The 20,294-nt window shown below is 41.7% G+C and overlaps 1 protein-coding gene across 1 annotated transcript in view; it reads left to right on the top strand.

The window, feature by feature from the left end:
* The first annotated feature begins 524 nt into the window (after positions 1 to 524).
* CPN1 (carboxypeptidase N subunit 1) overlaps positions 525 to 20,294 on the top strand; it is a 33,599-nt gene continuing 13,829 nt past the window's right edge. The window contains exons 1-5 of the mRNA XM_005892061.2: positions 525 to 795; positions 5,265 to 5,464; positions 11,617 to 11,772; positions 16,983 to 17,165; positions 18,607 to 18,718. Of these exons, the coding sequence (XP_005892123.1) occupies positions 576 to 795; positions 5,265 to 5,464; positions 11,617 to 11,772; positions 16,983 to 17,165; positions 18,607 to 18,718 (871 nt within the window). The 5' untranslated portion in view covers positions 525 to 575. The remainder of the gene's footprint in view (positions 796 to 5,264; positions 5,465 to 11,616; positions 11,773 to 16,982; positions 17,166 to 18,606; positions 18,719 to 20,294) is intronic.

Consider the following 20,294-nt stretch of genomic DNA (forward strand, 5'->3'; position numbering starts at 1 on the left):
TGTCAGATACATGATTGGCAACTGTTTTCTCTCAAAATGTGGCTCACTTTTTCATTTTCTCATTGGCATTTGTTGAAAGATTTTTGAGGGAAAAAGGGACAAGACACAGCTGTACTTCAGAAAGATAGGATGTAGAATGGATAAAAAGGATAAGCGTTCTATTTTAATACCCTTCCCTATATTGTAATATAGGGAAGAAGGACAGGCCAAGCTTCTCAAAATTCTCTGGGAATCAAAGGGTTATAAGCAGCTATTTATTGAAGCCTGTTTACAGTCCTGTTAATCAGTAAACTAGAATCAGTGAAACGACCCAATCTGGGGAACAGCAAAAACCTTTCAAAAGGTTTTCATGGATTAGGAGAGGCAGAGAAATGGGGGGAGGGGAGACGAGTGCCTATTCCAGAGCTACAGAAATCATTTCTGGCTTTGGACAGACAATTCTGAACTTTCTTCCCAGGTGCTGTCACACTGGTGTTTACTAGCGGGAAACAAGAAGAGCTGGTTATTGGCCCTTGGATTTTGACTGGTTACTGGGAGAAGCAGGGCCTATTTAGTCTCTGAAAAAGCCCAGCAAGATGTCAGACCTGGTCTCAATCTTCCTCCACCTCCTTCTCTTCAAGTTGGTTGCCCCAGTGACCTTTCGCCACCACCGCTATGATGACCTTGTGCGGATGCTGTACAAGGTGCACAACGAATGTCCCCACATCACTCGGGTTTACAGCATTGGGCGCAGTGTGAAGGGGAGACACCTCTACGTGCTGGAATTCAGCGACTACCCTGGAATCCATGAACCCTGTAAGCCCTGAGTGTGTGTCTTAAAGTGTGTGGGGGCAGGACCCTTGCCTTCCAAATCCAGTAACTGGGGTGGTTTCTGGGAAGGTCCATGGACCCTCTACCTGTGCAGTATCACCACTTCCCCAGCCTATGCTAAGTATTTCCTTACTTAGCCCTCAAGCTGGCCCAACCTCTGGAGAGCTGCAACCCCAATTCAAGCTCCTGTCTGCTGCTCCTGTTTGGGTTCTGTTTGCTCAAGACCTTAACGGTAAAAGAGTGAGTCTTCAAAAAAAAAAAAAAAAAAGAGTGAGTCTTCTTCCCTGCTCCCTTCCCATCCCTCCTGCACTCCCCTTCCCTCCCTTCTTCCTTGCTTGCTATTTCTGTCCTGCCTTTCCCTATCCAATGCCTCTGGAGAAACAATTAACTCTTCTGGTGCTGCCAGGAAACTTGGAAGAGTTTAGGGATAGCTCTTTGTGGAATGACAGTGTAATCAGAGTCTGGGATCCTGGAGAAAATCTGAGGTCTGGGTTATTCATTGTATTTATTGCATTATTTATTATTTGTTACTATTATAAAAGCAATCCATGTTTGGATTAAAATAGAAATTAGATAAGGAAAAACCCTTATCCATAATCTCACCACTCAGAGATGACCATTGTTAACATATTGTTGTATCTCCTTGCAGACTTTCTTCTTTGCATTTTTAAAATGAAGATGGAATCATACTATATCTGCTTTTCTCATTTCCTAGTCTTTGATGAATAGCATACATGTCTGGAAATGTAGATCTGCATTATCATTTTCAGCTGCATAATATTCCACGGTTGTATGGTTGTACTTAACAGTTCATTTATTGATAGGCATTTAAGTTGTCTCTAATTTCTCAGTGCTTTTGCTGCTTTACCTACCAGCAACTGTGACATGCAGATACACCATTTCCTCTTTCAGTCTCTTTTCCTCTCCACTTCCACACCCCTCAGCTTAGCCCATATTACATCACAACCTGCCTAAGTGATTGCACTGGGCTCCCAACTGTTCTCCTAACTCCTAACAGCCACCACTCTCTAAACCCTGCATTTAAGACACAGATGCCAGATGGCCAAATTATTGACATAATCACCTCACTCCCTTGCTTAAAAACCTTCAATGGCAATCTTACACACATGGGTGGCACCCAACACCCATTGGGTCGCAATCTTACAATCCATGACAGCTTCAGAATATTATGTGGTCAGTCAAGGGAGGTGTGTGAGGGGTGGGGAGCCTGACTCAAGGAAGGCTTCATGATTAGCTGATGACCAGGGCCTTGCTTTGAAGATACACTTGCATAGCAAACACCCTTCTTTTACTCAGGTTGCATGTTTATTTCGGAAGCTTGTGGATGCTAATGAGCATTGTAGGCTTAGCCCTTCATTCTGTGCCCCTTTCTTAAGCCCCCTTATTTCTAGCATTCAAGGCCTTTCCTGAAGCTTTTTATACTATTCTATCTCACTGATCCCTATTTTCTCTGATGCCCTGTTAGCTGTCCATCCATTCATTCCTTTCATCCATTCCTTAATTAATCCACAAATATTACTGATAACCTACTGAGTGCAAGCATTTTGGTAGACTCTGAATATAGCATGGAGAATAAAACGAAGACTCTGCTCCCAGGATCTTAATTCTAGTGGGATAAGACTGGCAATAAATAGGTAACTAAATAAATATATCAGCTGAAATTAGTGCTGTTGAGAAAAAGAAACCAGGAAGGAGAGATGGGGGATCATGGAGGATTGTGGATTGAGTAGGCGAGGGGTGTTTCTTTTTAGGAAAAGCTTTTCCTTTGAGGTGACTTTTGAGCACATGATGGAGGTGCCATACTGATATCGGGGATGAAAGTGCTGCACAGAGGCAGGAGCAGGAGTGTGCTTGGCATGTGTGAGGAACAGCCAGGAGGCCCCTGTGGCCCCAGCAGAGAGAACCACGGGAAAGCAAGTCAGCGCAGAGCTGTCGGGGCTCAGGGGGCAGGAGGAGATCACGTGAGGCCTTACAGGCCTGTTCAAAAATTTTGCCTTTTGCTCTGAGTGAAGTTGAAGCCTTTGGAGAGTTTTAAGCAGAGGAGAGAGATGACCTGACTAAAATTTTTGAAAGATCACTCAGAACAAGGGTGGGCAAACTAGAGTCTTGAGGGCCCGCTACCTGTTTTGGTAAATTAAATTTCACTGAAATACAGTCACACCCATTTGTTTCTGTATTCTCCATGTCTGCTTTCACTGGAAGCATTGAGTAGCTGCAATGAAGACAATATAGCCCTGGAACCCTAAAGGATTTCCTGTCTGGTCCTTTACGGGGAAATTTTGCCAACCACTGACTCAGGAGAATAGAGTTGCAAGGCTAGGCTGAAACAGGGAGTTCAAGTAGGATATTTATGGTAATAATCCAGGTATGCAGGTGTCAGGGCTTGTACCAAAATGATGGCAGGGGCTGTTGGGAGAAATGGTTGCATTCTGGATATATGGAAAGTAGAGACAAAAGAATTTTATATTGAGCACCTACTCAGAGCAGGGCAGTATGCTAGGTTCTACAAGGCAGTGGTTCCAAACTTTTGGATTTCACGGAAGTTAAAAATATATATGTATTATATATATACACACACATATATAATATTTTTTAAATAAATAATATTGGAGGGGACTAAAATAGATTTTCCAAATTTTATTTTAATGAACAAGGATGTTGAAAAATACTACCTGCCATCTGCTATCACTATCCTTTCCTAAAATAAGCGATAACACCAAGAAGAGCCTCCCTTGTGTCTCAGCTGGTAAAGAATCTGCCTGCAATGCAGGAGACCTGTGTTCGATCCCTGGGTTGGAAAGATCCCCTGGAGAAGAGAAAGGCTACCCATTCCAGTATTCTGGCCTAGAGAATTTCATGGACTGTATAGTCCATGGGGTTGCAAACAGTCAGACATGACTGAGCGACATTCACTTTCTAACACCAAGAAAAGTAGGAAAGACATGATAAGAGCAAATAAATACACTAAGATTAAAGAATGCACTTGATAGAAAATCCACTACACAATCCGTAGGGGTTATAGACATTCCTTTGGGAAAGACTGCTGTAGCTTTGCTAAGATAAATAGCAATGGATTGTGTCCTAAAGAAAATTTAAAATGGCATATATTGCAAGGGCCAGGTCCAGTAAAGAAAATAGGACGTGTGCAAAATTAAAGTAGAAGTTCAGAGTAGAAAGTGGTAAGTATAATGAAAGAGAAGTTTAACAGTGAATTCACTCCCAGCAAGGAGAATCGAAGTTGGTTTCATGGAATAAGGAGCATTTGAGCCTAGAAGGACAGTGAGGAAGACGTGGAAATGTGGAGATGAAGAGGCATAGAATCAGAAAAGGCCTGGAGGCAGGAGAGCGTTAGGTGGAAGGGAAATCACTTGGCTAGAGCTTTTCTCCTTCCTTCCTTTTAAAAGTGGGGCAAGAATGATTTTCTTTAAGTGATTCTACAGGCTCTTTTGGAGAAGGAAATGGCAACCCACTCCAGTGTTCTTGCCTGGAGAATCCCAGGGACAAGGGAGCCTGGTGGGCTGCCGTCTATGGGGTCGCACAGAGTCGGACATGACTGAAGCGACTTAGCAGCAGCAGAGGCTCTTTTAATGACCTCAATTCTTACTTCAGTTGCACAGTTAACATAGCCAAAGAAAAGACTAAGGAATGAGACAAACATAGACTCCTTCCTGCTCTGTGCCTCAAGACACAGCATTCTCAGATGTGAAGGGGAGATTTTAGTTTCCTGAGTACCAGGAAAATTATATTTTTAACTGGTACAATTAGGAACTGTTATGCTATAGCCTAGAGGAGTCTAGGCTAGCAGATCTTGGAAAAGCACCATCCTTATCCTGAAAAAGTTTGTCTCTGAGAAGCATTAAGCTACCTCTGGGCTTTGACCTCCATTGTTAATCAGCCAGATGACCTCAGACAAGTTACTTAACCTCTTCCATACCCCACACCCTCATCCTGAAGCTAATAATGGCGACTTTACAGATTTTCTGTGAAGATTAGCAATAACATAAATGCCTAGTGCACAGTATTGTTTTAACAAATAGTAGACATTATTATCGCTGGCATGAATTGTTGTAGCATTTGTAGTTACAGTTTATTCAAAGAGGGCTCAGGGGTTATTGGAAAAGACCTAACAGAAACAGTTCAGTTCAGTTCAGTCGCTCAGTCGTGTCCAACTCTTTGCGACCCCATGAATCGCAGCACGCCAGGCCTCCCTGTCCATCACCAACTCCTGGAGTTCACTCAGACTCACGTCCATCGAGTCAGTGATGCCATCCAGCCATCTCATCCTCTGTCGTCCCCTTCTCCTCCTGCAAACAAGAGGTTTTCTTTTATTCATTACTGAAAAAGAAGGAAAGTGTCCCTTGGCACGGTTAAGAATCAGCAGCACTTACTAGCGTTCCCCATCTTCTTCCTGCGTGTGTTTCTCTCACTTGCAGTGGAACCGGAAGTCAAGTACGTGGGGAATATGCACGGCAATGAGGTGCTAGGCCGTGAGCTGCTGCTGCAGCTGTCGGAGTTCCTGTGTGAGGAGTTCCGCAACAGGAACCAGCGCATCGTCCGGCTGGTGGAGGACACGCGCATCCACATCATGCCGTCCATGAACCCTGACGGCTACGAGGTGGCCGCTGCTGCCCAGGTACCGACCTCCAGGGGCAGGCCCTGCAGAGAGCAGAGCCATCTTAATTAAGGGTGTAAGGAAAAGCTGGGGAGCAGGTATCATCTTTGTCCCACTGTGAATGCCATGGTATGACAGAGAAAAAGCTGGAGAAACAGAATGAAGTTTGAAGACAGGTTCAGCCCTGTAGCACCCTAGGCAATGAATGTGGCTTTTCTCTGAGCCTGGATTCCCTCTCTGCCTTTCCAGCTGAGCTCTCTGTTTCATTGCGAGGATCAGTGAAGCAATATCAATGACAACACTTTGTCAACTGGAAAATACTAAAGAGGTACAAAAGGCTATTGCAAAACAGCCCTCCTTCCCGGCACTTTAGGCTTCAAATCCTAAGTATTCTTCTCCCTCCCACACTACATTTCAATTTGTATTTGGGGGGAAAGAAGAAAAAGTTCTCCGAAATTGTGGGTGTGACAGGTTAGTTCTTCACATTTTAATAAATAATAAGTTTAATTAATAATAATAAATATATAATTTATATAATAAATAATAAATTCTTTGCATTTATTTACATTTCTATATGGCTTTTTGTCTATTAGTATAGTACTGAGCCTTTGAATTCTTTATTTTAGGGTCACATTGGTCAGGGGACAGATCAAAACAAATGTTTATGGGGTTTACTTTACTTCCTAACATAAATTCAAAATATCATTGTGCCTAACTTTAAATCAGTGGTTCTTTTGTAACTGTGCATCAGAATTGAGGATAAAGATATTCAAAATATGATTCCCAGGTCCTGCCCCCACCCCCAAATCTACTGAATTAGAATATGTTCCTTTAAAAGCTATATTTAAACCTGGTTTGTTTGGGTTTTTTTTTTTTTGGAGGGGTGGTATAAATTAAAGAGGTCTTTTTTTCTTTTAAACATATGTTTTTTGGAGGTAGTCTTGAAATGTTTTTAAGACTAGACTTCACTACTTTACTTTTTTTTACAAATTTTGTTTTATTCTGACAAGAACTATTCAAGGTGAAATCTACCCCCTTAACAAAGTCTTAAGTGTATAATACAGTATTGCTGATTATAGGTAAAATGTTGTATCCCTGATCTCCAGAACTTATCTATCCTGTTCAATGAAAAAATTATGACCCTTCATTAGTAATTTCCCATTTCCCCCTCCTCCCAGCCCCTGACAACCACCTTCTACTCTCTGACTGCATGAATCGGACTGCTCTGTCCTGTACAAGTGGAACCACTCGGCATCTCTTCTTTAATGACCCATCTTGGTTTAAACCTACTTGAGGACAGGGCTGAGGGGTGAATAGCAGCAGGGAGGGGAACGCAGCCAAATGTTGAACCAAGCCTAAATTTCACCCTTGTAATCTTACAACCTCCTGCTGACATGACTCAGCAAATGAAAAAAGCAGAATAACAACAATAAGGTATAACAACAACAAAAAAAATGTCACCTCCCCTCTGGACATCAGAGAGGTGGACGCTAATGTGCCTGAAGACTTAAGTTTCCAAAAAAGCAGGACAATTTGAAAGTGGTGTGGGGGAGAACCCAGCCTGGCTGCTTTCCTCCCAGTAGCCCTTTCTTGTACAACAGTAGGAAGACAAGGAGAAGCACATCAGACCTGCCCGCATCTTTTGTGTGATGGGCTGGGGCTGGGTTGGTAAAGCTCCTGCCAGCCCACTAGATCCTAGAGCTATCTATCTCTGAGGAGCTAGTCACCTCTGCTCACTTACTGTGTACTTGTTCAAAGGGAGCAGATCTTGAACCTGAACCCAAAAGAGAACCCATCATGTTCTCCAACTCCCAGAGCTACCTGCCAACCTATCTGCGTTGCTACACAGGGAAGACTTGCCCGGCCACCTAAATTTAAAGCTGCCTGTAGGGAATGTAGACTAATGTGGCTTTGCCTGTCAAAGATGTTCAAGTCCTAATCCTTGGAACCTGTGAATGTGTTGTATTACATGGCAAAGGGAATAAAAGTTGTTAATCATCTCACCTTAAAGTATCCTGGATTATTTGGATGGGCCCAGAGTAACCAACGGAGAAGGCAGTGGCACCCCACTCCAGTGCTCTTGCCTGGAAAATCCCATGGATAGAGGAGCCTGGTGGGCTGAGGTCCATGGGGTTGCTACGAGTTGGGCACGACTGAGCAACTTCACTTCCACTTTTCACTTTCATGCATTGGAGAAGGAAATGGCAATCCACTCCGGTGTTCTTGCCTGGAGAATCCCAGGGACGGGGGAGCCTGGTGGGCTTCCGTCTATGGGGTCGCACAGAGTCGGACACGACTGAAGCATCTTAGCAGCAGCAGCAGCAGTGTAACCAATTGTGCAGGTTCTTTAAATGTGGAAGAGAGAGGCAGGAGATCACAGTCAAATAGAGATTTGAATATGTTCTAATGGATTAGAGACTTCAGAAAGAACACAACCCTGCTAATATCTTGATTTTGGTCTTGTGAGACCCATTTCAGTCTGCTAACCTCCAAAACTATAAGATCATAAGTTTGTGCAAATTTAAGCCCTAGGGTTGTGGTAGTTTTTTATAGTAGTAGTAGGAAGCTAATAAGCAAACCCTGTGAGTGGGAACTTTCTGTTAAGGGAAGTCTTGACTGTCAGCCTAACTAATGACACGTGTGAGTAGTAAGTCAACTGATAGGTAAGTTAGAATAACTATTAACATGAACAGTTATGAGTTATGTTGATATGAATGAGAAAGCAATGGAAATATCTGGAAGCATAATAAAAATCAGTATTTCATAGATCTCATCGAAGTGAAAAATCAAACTCCACATAGAAAAATCATATAAATATTTTCCACTGGAACAGAATTGCTGTAGAAAACTTAAGAGAATGTCAAAAAAATGTTTTCAGTGAGACCTAAGAGTAAAATATGAGCATGATGCCATGAAGAATAGATAAATCTGAGAACAATAAAGAGTTCTTAGAGGAATCAAGAGTAGTAGTACATCTGTGAGTTTTCAGCCTCTTAGTGTTCATTCATTTACCCTGTTTCCAGGAATGGCCGCCAATTTAGGCTCTCCCCTCTCAGTCCCAAAGGGCTCCAGTGGACACTATTCCCCTTCTCCAATGCCAAACAGAACATCAAATAGAATTTCAGTTTTGCAAGAGCCTGTGAACTTATCTCTGTTCTACCACTTTATATATTTTATTGTTTATGTTAATATCTATTTCTCCATATATACCATGAATTCCTGGAAAGCTAGTGTAATGTCACATTGTCTCTTTCCCTAGAGTGTTGCAGAGGGCTTTAATAGAGATAAACTTAAATAAATGTGGATTGATTAAATGGATGACTGAAAGAATGAATATGTGACCAAATAAATGATGAAATGTGAAGTGTGAGCAGAGAGATTAAGGGGTCCATGAAGCTGCTATTGCTCAGAAGAAAGATAATCAAGGATCCTAAGTAAAATAAATAAAGGGGAGGATAGTTTCCACTCTGGAAAACAGTTTAGCAATTTCTGAAAAAGTTAAATATGAATTTACTTTATGATACAGAAATTCTACTACTAGGTATTAGAAATGAAAACATATGTCCATGCTCAGACTTGTACATAAATGTTCATGGAAGCATTACCCACAAAAGCCAAAAAGTGGAAACAAACCAAATGCCCATGTACTGGGTTTAATAGTATCCCCCCCCCCCCGCCACACCAATTCATGTCTACCTGGCACCTATGAGCATGACCTTATTTGGAGATAGGATCTTTGCATATGTCATCAAGCTAAAGTGAAATCACACTGGATTAGGGGACCTAAGTCAAATATAACTGGTGTCCTTATAAGAAGAAAGCAATTTGCACTCAGAGACACAGATATACGGGGGAGAAGGCCATATGAAGATGGAAGTGGAAATTGGACTGAAGGATCTACAAACCAAGGAATGCCAAGGACTGCCAGCAACCATCAGAAGCTAGAAGAGCAAAGAAGTATCTTCCTCTACAGACTTCAGAGAGCATAACCCTACTAGCATCTTGATTTCAGACATCTAACCTCTAGGACTGTGGAAGAATACATTGCTCATTTTGTAACCCATCTAGATTGTGGTCATTTGTTACAGCAGACCCAGGAAACAAATACAGTCTATTAACTGGTGAATGGGTAAACAAAATGTGATAAATCCATATAATGGAATTATTCAGAAATAAAAGGGAATGAAGTACTGCTACGTGCTACGAAATGGAAGAACCTCAAAAACATTTTTCCTAGTGAAAAAAGCCAATCATATAATATATGATCCCACTTATTTAAATGTCTGGCAAAGGCAAACCCTTAGATATTGAAAGTGATTACCAACAACTGGAGTAAAACCAAATAGTCATTGTAAATGGGCATGAGGTTTCTTTTCAGGGTGATAGAAATATTCCAAAATTGTGGTAATGATTGCACAATTTTGTAAGCATACTAAAATTCACCAAGTTATACACTTAAATTGGGTGAATGTTGTGGCATATAAACTATATCTCATGAAACCTTTTAAAAATAAGAGGTGCTTCCCTGGTGGCTCATTGGTAAAGAATCTGCCTGCCAGTGCAGAAGACACAGGTCTGGGAAGAAATGGGTTTGATCCCTGGTCCGGGAAGATCCCACATGCTGCAGAGCAGCTGAGCCTGTGTGCCACAACTGTTGAGCCTGAGCTCTAGAGCCTGGGAGCTGCAACTACTGAGCCTAAGTGCTGCCACTACTGAAACCCGTGTGCCCTAGAGCCCGTGCTCCACAGCAAGAGAAGCCACCGCAACGAGAAGCCAGCACACTGCAACGAAGGGTAGCCCCTGGCCTCTGCAACTAGAGAAAAGCGCTCACAGCAACGAGGGGTAGCCCCTGGCCTCTGCAACTAGAGAAAAGCGCTCACAGCAACGAAGGGTAGCCCCTGGCCTCTGCAAGTAGAGAAAAGCGCTCACAGCAACGAAGGCTAGCCCCTGGCCTCTGCAACTAGAGAAAAGCCCTCACAGCAACGAAGACCTAGCACAGCCAAAAAATAAATGCAGAAATAAAAAATAGGAGTTCCCACCCTCCTACACGATTGATAAGAATGTAAATTGGTGCAGCCACTATGGAAAACAGTACGCTGCTGCTGCTAAGTCGCTTCAGTCGTGTCCGACTCTGTGCGACCCCATAGACAGCAGCCCACCAGGCTCCTCCGTCCCTGGGATTTTCCAGGCAAGAGTACTGGAGTGGGGTGCCATTGCCTTCTCTGGGAAAACAGTATATAGGTTTCTTAAAAACCTAAAAACAGAGCTACTTTATGATCCAGTAATCCCACTCCTGGGCATATATCTGGAAAAGATGAAAGCTCTAATTTGAAGATACATGCACCCCAGTTTTCATAGCAGCAATATTTACAATAGCCAAGACATAGAAACAGCCAAAGTGCCTGTCAACAGATGATTAGTTTAAGAAGATGTGGTATAAATATCCAATGGAATACTACTCAGCCATAAAAAGAATGAAGTACTGTCATTTGCAACAACATGGATTGGCCTAGAAATTACCATATTAAGTGGAGTAAGTCAGAGAAAGACAAATATTACAAGTGATAAGTTATATCACTTATTATATTATTATATATGTGGAATCTAAAAAATAATACAAGTGAATCTGTATACAAAACAGAAACAGACTCAGAGAAAACAAACATAGTTACCAAAGGGGAAAGGGAGGGTGGAGGGATAAATTAGGAGCATGGGATTAACAGATACAAACATAAAACATAAAATAGATAAGCAATGAGGATTTACTGAATAGAACAGGTAGTTATGGTCAGTATCTTATAATAAGCTATAATGGAAAATAATCTGAAAATATACATATCAACTGAAAAATTATATTTTCTTTTCATATATACCTTTATCATTCTGATTAAATAGACAAACATTTAAAAAAATATATGGGTTCCCATTATCCTGAAACACCCTTCTTTTGTTCGAGCTTCTCCTGGGATCTCTACCTCGAGCACATGGTCAACAAGGAAACTTGAATCATGCCACTGGGACTTTAGATAAGTTAAAGAATAAAACGTTACATTATTTCATAGATTGAGCTAATGAGTAAAAAGAAAAAAAAAAAAACTATATAGTGTTCTTCCAATAGAGCATTCAGTGTGAAACCTAAACCTTCATCTTTCATTTCTTCCTTTTCCTACTAGGAACGGGACATCTCTGGGTATCTGGTTGGCAGGAACAATGCAAATGGGGTGGACCTGAACCGCAACTTCCCCGATCTCAATACCTACATCTACTACAATGAGAAGAACGGAGGCCCCAACCACCACTTGCCCCTTCCAGACAACTGGAAAAGTCAGGTATGAGATGAAATTTGCATGCAGAAGCAGGTAAATCAGCATCTGGCATTTCTTCTCTCGATCTTCATATCAACTAAACAAACAAGAATGAAGCAACAACGCAAGTCTGTGCTAATCTATCCTGAGCAGTGCTGACCATACTGTATGCCTCTTGGTATTTCTTGCCTCCCTGAGCATAGAGCCCTTCACTGAGCACAAGATGTTTGATGTTAGTGGCGAAGGAGGTAAAACTGGTATCGTACTGTTGCACTGCACTTTACAATCTTAAAGAACTCTTTCTCAGCTAGCGTATCATCAGAAACTATGGTAAATGCATCAGGCAGTGTTATCCATCCCCATTTTATAGATATCACTTATAGAAAAAAATAAACTCACACAGATAGCAACTGATAGATTCAAGACTAAAACCTAGGTCTCCTGACTCCTCATCCAACATTCTTTCTATGGCACTATCCTGTCGACAGAGGACTGTAGGATTCTAGAGAGGAATCTCTCTTGCATGTGATGAACTGTGTGCTTATCAACAATTAGTGATAGAAGGAGGTTCAGGGAGTCTCACCCTTAGAAAAGAAGCTTTTCTTCTTCTCTCTCTGTATGCCATTGACTACTTTACCATATTCTCATTTCCTTTTTTCAACCAAAGATCACATTTGATACTCCCAGGTCTCTCACCTCTTCGTATTAGAAATGGTTCCATCCTAATGGTTGGCCTGTTCCTGGGAATGACTGTTGTCATCCTCGGAGTATCATCACCACCCTGTTTCTGACACTGTATGGCTTAGTTCTAAACATTCTCTTTGTGAATATCTGAGCTTAGAGACTGGGGAGAGAAAAATAAAGCAGATATAAGGCCTTATATTGGAAATTGCTAGATGGATATTACCAGTTTTTTCCCACTGGAATTGAAGCAAAAGTTATGCTGACATGTTTAGACTTTGGATAGCAGCTATGCTCTGGGCTCAAGTAAATAATAAATAAAAAATAACTTTGTATTTGTCATATTCAGTCAGAAGGATGCTCAGATTTATTAAACTTGTCTACATGAAGTAAAGTAACTGAGCCAGTAATAATTAAACTCCACTGGCTCCTCTGTCTGCAGCTTAGAAGGGAAAAAACAATGAGAAGTCTCTCACTCTTGATGGGACAGCCTAAAGGGCCAGGAACATGAGAGGCTGGCCTCCTTCTGATGGATGGAGGCTTAGGACATGGAGAAAGGACTGCTTTAAAGCATCTGAGCCCTGGTCACAGAGTTGGACTGGTTCCTCTGGGATTATATTCACTCTGATTGAGTGGGGCTCAACATTATTCATTTGGTCTCCTTGGGAATAGAAAAGATCAGAACCTTCACAAGAGACCCTTGATCCAGGAGGAGTCATTAACACCACATAACTTCTAAGCACATCCATCTGGAGGGGAGGAAAAACTGTGAAGACTATAAATTATTTACTTACACTACAAGTCCAGTAGATTCAAGGCTTTCTTTAGAATACTGTCACTCACTAGCAATATAATTTGTAGTACCAAGCATGGACTCTCATTAATTAGACAAGACTGGCCCATATTACAGTATATCTAATTTATGAAATTTGGATATCAGCAAACTAAAGTGGACTGGAATGGGTAACTTTAACTCAGATGACCATTATATCTACTACTGTGGGCAAGAATCCCTTAGAAGAAATGGAGTAGCCATCGTAGTCAACAAGAGAGTTTTAAATGCAGTAATTGGATGCAATCTTAAAAATGACAGAATGATCTATGTTCGTTTCCAAGGCAAAACATTCAATATCATGGTAATCCAAGTCTATGCACTGACCAGTAATGCTGAAGAAGCTGAAGTTGAACAGTTCTATAAAGACCTATAAGACCTTCTAGAACTAACACCCAAAAGAGATGTCCTTTTCATTATAGGGGATTGAATGCAAACGTGGGAAGTCAAGAAATACCTGGAGTAACAGGCAAATTTGGCCTTGGAGTATAGAATGAAGCAGGGCAAAGGCTATTAGAGTTTTGCCAAGAGAACACACTGGTCATAGCAAACACCCTCTTCCAACAACACAAGAGAAGACTCTGCACATGGACATCACCAAATGTTCAACACTGAAATCAGATAGATTATGTTCTTTGCAGCCAAAGATGGAGAAGCTCTATACAGTCAGCAAAAACAAGACCAGGAGCTGACTGTGGCTCAGATCATGAACTCCTTACTGCCAAATTCAGACTTAAATTGAAGAAAGTAGGGAAAACCACTAGACCATTCAGGTATGACCTAAATCAAATCCCTAATGATTATACAGTGGAAATGAGAAATAGATTTAAGGGCCTAGATCTGATAGATAGAGTGCCTGATGAACTATGGATGGAGGTTCGTAACATTGTACAGGAGACAGGGATCAAGACCATCCCCAAGAAAAAGAAATGCAAAAAAGCAAAATGGCTGTCTGAGGAGGCCTTAAAATTAGCTGTGAAAAGAAGAGAAGCTAAAGGCAAAAGAGAAAAGGAAAGATATACCCATTTGAATGCAGAGTTTCAAAGAATAGCAGGGAGAGATAAGAAAGCCTTCCTCAGTGATCAATGCAAAGGAATAGAGGGAAACAATAGAACGGGAAAGACTAGAGATCACTTCAAGAAAATTAGAGATACCAAGGGAACATTTCATGCAAAGATGGGCTCGATAAAGGACAGAAATGGTATGGACCTAACAGAAGCAGAAGGTATTAAGAAGAGGTGGCAAGAATACACAGAAGAACTATACAAAAAAGATCTTCATGACCCAGATAATCACCATGGTGTGATCACTCACCTAGAGCCAGACATCCTGGAATGCGAAGTCAAGTGGGCCTTAAGAATCATCACTACGAACAAAGCTAGTGGAGATGATAGAATTCCAGTTGAGCTATTTCAAATCCTAAAAGATAATGCTGTTACAGTGCTGCACTCAATATGACAGCAAATTTGGAAAACTCAGCAGTGGCCACAGGACTGGAAAAGGTCAGTTTTCATTCCAATCCCAGAGAAAGGCAATGCCTAAGAATGCTCAAACTACCACACAATTGCACTTATCGCACACACTAGTAAAGTCATGCTCAAAATTCTCCAAGCCAGGCTTCAGCAATACGTGAACCGTGAACTTCCTGATGTTCAAGCTGGTTTTAGAAAAGGCAGAGGAACCAGAGATCAAATTGCCAACATCCGCTGGATCATGGAAAAAGCAAGAGAGTTCCAGAAAAACATCTATTTCTGCTTTATTGACTATGCCAAAGCCTTTGACTGTGTGGATTACAATAAACTGTGGAAAATTCTGAATGAGATGGGCATACCAGACCGCCTGACCTGCCTCTTGAGATACCTGTATGCAGGTCAGGAAGTAACAGTTAGAACTGGACATGGAACAACAGACTGGTTCCAAATAGGAAAAGGAGTACATCAAGGCTGTATATTGTCACCCCGCTTATTTAACTTATATACAGAGTACATCATGAGAAACGCTGGGCTGGATGAAACACAAGCTGGACTCAAGATTGCCGGGAGAAATATCAATAACCTCAGATATGCAGATGACACCACCCTTATGGCAGAACATGAAGAAGAACTAAAGAGCCTCTTGGTGAAAGTGAAAGGGGAGAGTGAAAAAGTTGGCTTAAAGCTCAACATTCAGAAAACTAAGATCATGGCATCCAGTCCCATCACTTCATGGCGAATAGATGGGAAAACAGGGGAAACAGTGGCAGACTTTATTTATTTATTTTTTTTGGCTCCAAAATCACTGCAGATGGTGAGTGCAGCCATGAAATTAAAAGATGCTTACTCCTTGGAAGAAAAGTTATGACCAACCTAGACAGCATATTAAAAAGCAGAGATATTACTTTGTCAACAAAGGTCCATCTAGTGAAAGCTATGGTTTTTCCAGTAGTCATGTATGGATGTAAGAGTTGGACTATAAAGAAAGCTGAGTGCCAAAGAATCGATGCTTTTGAACTGTGGTGTTGGAGAAGACTCTTGAGAGTCCCTTGAACTGCAAGGAGATCCAACCAGTCCATCCTAAAGGAGATCAGTCCTGAGTGTTCATTGGAAGGACTGATGTTGAAGCTGAAACTCCAATACTTTGGCCACCTAATGTGAAGAGCTGACTCATTTAATAAGACCCTGATGCTGGGAAAGATTGAGAGTGGGAGGAGAAGGGGACAACAGAGGATGAGATGGTTGGATGGCATCACCGACTCAATGGGCATGAGTTTGAGTAAACTCTGGGAGTTGGTGATGAACAGGGTGGCCTGGCATGCTGCAGTCCATGGGGTCGCAAAGAGTCAGATACGACTGAGCAACTGAACTGAACTGAACTGACAGGAGAACATTCTACATGTTGACATTACAGCAGATGTGTTGGGAGTAGGAAGAGGTTGAAAATCATTGTTGTAAACCTGTAATTTTCAGACACATTTATTAAACTCCAAATTTCTGCAGCTCCAGAAGCTACTGGAAAAGTGGGTAAGTTGAAGAACCCTTTCTTTGTTACACAAGAGAGGCCAAATTGGAATTCTGAGTTCCGAAACCCTGTGCTACTCCTCTTCAAATTGCTCTTTTTCCTCCTTTCTCCCCCTTTTTTATTTAAGAGACTTTATTTTTTTTTAAGGAATTTTAGGTTCACAGCAAAATTGAATGGAAAATATAGAATGGTACCACATATTCCCTGCTTCCCATTATCAACATCTCCCACCAGAGTGGTACATTTATTGCAATGATGAACCTACATTGACTTGTCATCATTACCCAAAAATTCATAGTTTCCATTAGGGTTCACTCTTCATGTTGTATCTTCTGTGGGTTTTCACAAACGTATCATGACGTTTATCTACCATTTTGCATCATGCACAATAGTTTGACTGCCCTACATGATGTCTTTTTAGCTATTTTGAATAGTGGGATTCCACATGAGATTTCATTTTGAAAGTGTTCCATTCACCTAATTTGTTACACTGTCAAGCAAAAGATCAAAATTTCCCTGTCTGCACTTCTTATATCTGGTAGAACTCTCTTTGCTTTATTCAGGCATGCCATCCTCTCAGGCCACTTCCTGTCAGACATTTCATTCTGTCAGGCCACTTCCTGTCAGACATGCCATCCTTTCAGGCCACTTCCTGACAAAACTCATGTGAACAGCCATCTGGCTTTAGTTGTAGCTTCACCACCAAGCTCTCATCTCTCCTCAGGTGGAACCCGAGACCCAGGCTGTGATACAGTGGATCCGATCCTTCAACTTTGTCCTTTCAGCCAATCTCCACGGAGGGGCGGTGGTGGCCAATTATCCATATGACAAGTCCCTTGGACACCGGGTCCGAGGTTTCCGCCGCACTGCCAATACCCCCACGCCTGATGACAAGCTTTTCCAGAAGGTATGCAGAATGGCCATCTGTCCAGGAAGAGGAAAGTGGGGCTCAGGAGAGTGACAGAGGTCAAATCAGTTAACACAGGACCCTATTAGGAATGAGTCAACAGAAAATGATTGAAAATACCTCCTGCTCATTAGGAGCCTACAATCTAGTATGTTACATTTTGTTTTGAGTGATAAACCATACATTTATGAAAAAGTAAATAAATAGGAAAGCTTTATAGTACAGTTACCACAATGTAAAAAATACTTGTTAGTGATAAGGAAGAAATATACTGAAAGTCTGATAGTGCTGGTGGTAAGCTAGAGCATTAAATATGAATTTCAGGGGCTCTAATTTACAGTTTTATAGTAATATGGCTGTATAAATGTAAAATATACCATGCATAGGAAAAAGGCTTATATAATAGCTCAAAACAACAATAGAATAAAATTAACAGATTAGCTATTTTATAGTTAATATTCTTAATAATATATAATTAATAAAATAATTGGAATTCCCTGGTGGCTCAGATGGTAAAGCGTCTGCCTGCAATGCGGGAGAACCGGGTTCAATCCCTGGGTTGGGAAGATCCCCTGGAGAAGGAAATGGCAACCCACTCCAGTACTCATGCCTGGAAAATTCCATGGATGGAGAAGCCTGGTGGGCTACAGAGTCGGATCAACTGAGCGACTTTCACTTTCTTTCAATAAAATAATAACATTATTTAGTATTTCAGTTTCTTTTTTTTTTTCCTGGCCAAGTCTCATGACTTGTGGGATCTGAGTTCCCTGGCTGAAGATTGAACTGGGTCCCCACATTGAAAGCACCAAGTCCTAACCACTGGACTCCAGGGAATTCTCCTATAATGATAACATGAATTCAACAGTTAATGAATTACATAGAGAATAACACCAGTTGTTGCTTTGCAAAGCATATATATTATTATATTTTCTTCTCTAGTAATCTCTTTTTGTCCATTGTTATAAAATAGTAATGAAAGAAAATGATAGAGATTTTGAATATATCCCTGTCCCTTTAACACACATCTCTCACTCCCAATACATAATTCCTTTTGTGATGAAGACCTGTCTTACTTGCTTCTTGATTCTCTCTTGCAAAACTCAGGTGGAAACTGAGGCACACTTGGAAGAGAGCTCATACATGATTGAATGCCACCCCTCATTTTGCACTTGAAGAAATTTAGGCCCAATATAGTGGGAACAGCAGGAGATAGATCTCCTAACTCTAGTCCATTACACACACACACACACACACACACACACACACACACACACACACACACATACCATCTCTCCATTTCTCCTGGTATTTTCTTTCACAAAAGGAAATAATCAATTGTTTCTACCTATTGGGGTTCTTAGCCTCACCCTGCTTCTGAGTATGAGCATTGCCATATGAGTTGGGGACACTCAAGATCATTTTTCACCCACTTTACCTGTAGCTGGCGAAGATCTACTCCTATGCACATGGATGGATGCACCAAGGTTGGAACTGTGGGGATTACTTCCCAGACGGCATCACCAATGGGGCTTCCTGGTATTCCCTCAGCAAGGGTAAGAAGAATGCTGGGCACAAGAGTGCTATAAGCTGAAGTAGACTGGGACTCATTTCTCCTTTTAAATTGTCAATTGATTTTTGCATCCTGTCAGAGATATGACAGGAATGCTATTTTGCATTCAAGTAGAGATTGGAGAAGGACATGGCAACCCACTCCAGTACTCTTGCCTGGAAAATCCCATGGACAGAGGAGCCTGGTAGGCTGCAGTCCATGGAGTCGCTAAGAGTAGGACATGACTGAGCGAATTCACTTTCACTTTCACGAATTGGAGAAGGAAATGGCAACCCACTCCAGTATTCTTGCCTGGAGAATCCCAGGGACAGGGGAGCCTGGTGGGCTGCCATTTATGGGGTCACACAGAGTCGGACATGACTGAAGCGACTTAGTAGCAGCAACAGCAGAGATCTGAAAAATGAGAAGCCTTAAGTTGGCATTTAACATCATCTTCTAATTCTTTAAAATGGAGGTTGGAACACTGTGTGGTCCTTTAGAACTGATGGTTCACATAGTGGATTGGATCATAGGAATGTAGTCAAGTGGTTAAGAGTGTGGTCTCTAAGGTTACATTGGGTTGAAACCCAGCTTGCCCATTCACTAGTTATGTGGCTTTAGGCTAATTACCTAACTTCTCTGTGCTTCAGTTTCCTCATTTGTACTTTAAGAATAACACTACTTGCATTATGATTTTTATGTAAGTATTAAATAAAATAATGCACATAGAGCATTTGGAAATGCCTGCTTTATAAATATGAAGATTTTTCTAAAGTGGCATGAGGTATGCCTCATATAGCAAAGATGAAGAGAGATGCCAGGCTAGACAGACAATTCCTCTGATATGTGCTCTTTGTACCCTGCCTGCCCATCTCCCATCAGCAGGGATTTGCCATGGACATTGGCCACTGATAACATAGCAGACACCTCTAGCAAGAGGCTCTTCTCTCTATTCTTTGGGCTTTTCCCATCACTGAGGGTCAAGATGTAACCTCTGTTTACAAACCTTCAGTAGATAAAGAACCTAAGGATAGGTAAGAGCTGAAGCAGGAAACCAGGTTCTCTTAGGAATCATGTTGCAGCAGCAATCTTCTCCCATCCTCTCACACCTGACCTGTCAGAGCCCAGGTAGTAGAAACTCACTGGTGAGGGCTGAGCTGATGGCTTGTCCTATGGGGACTGGGAAGGAGGAAGGTTAGCAAGTCATCATGTACTAGGAAGATGACAGACTTCTTGTGGCCAAAAACTCACTTGAATCCAAAGCAAGAAGACTGAACTTTACTTTCTTTGATTTACATTCAGTTCAGTTCAGTTCAGTCGCTCAGTGGTGTCCGACTCTTTGCGACCCCATGAACTGCAGCACGCCAGGCCTCCCTGTCCATCACCAACTCCCGGAGTTCACCCAAATTCTTGTCCATCAAGTCAGTGATGCCCTCTAGCCATCTCATCCTCTGTCATCCCCTTATCCTCCTGCCCCCAATCCCTCCCAGCATCAGAGTCTTAACTCTTCACATGAGGTGGCCAAAGTATTGGAGTTTCAGCTTCAGCATCAATCCTTCCAAAGAACACCCAGGACTGAT

The sequence above is a fragment of the Bos mutus genome, chromosome 26 (assembly GCF_027580195.1).
Source record: "Bos mutus isolate GX-2022 chromosome 26, NWIPB_WYAK_1.1, whole genome shotgun sequence".
Taxonomy (NCBI): domain Eukaryota; kingdom Metazoa; phylum Chordata; class Mammalia; order Artiodactyla; family Bovidae; genus Bos; species Bos mutus.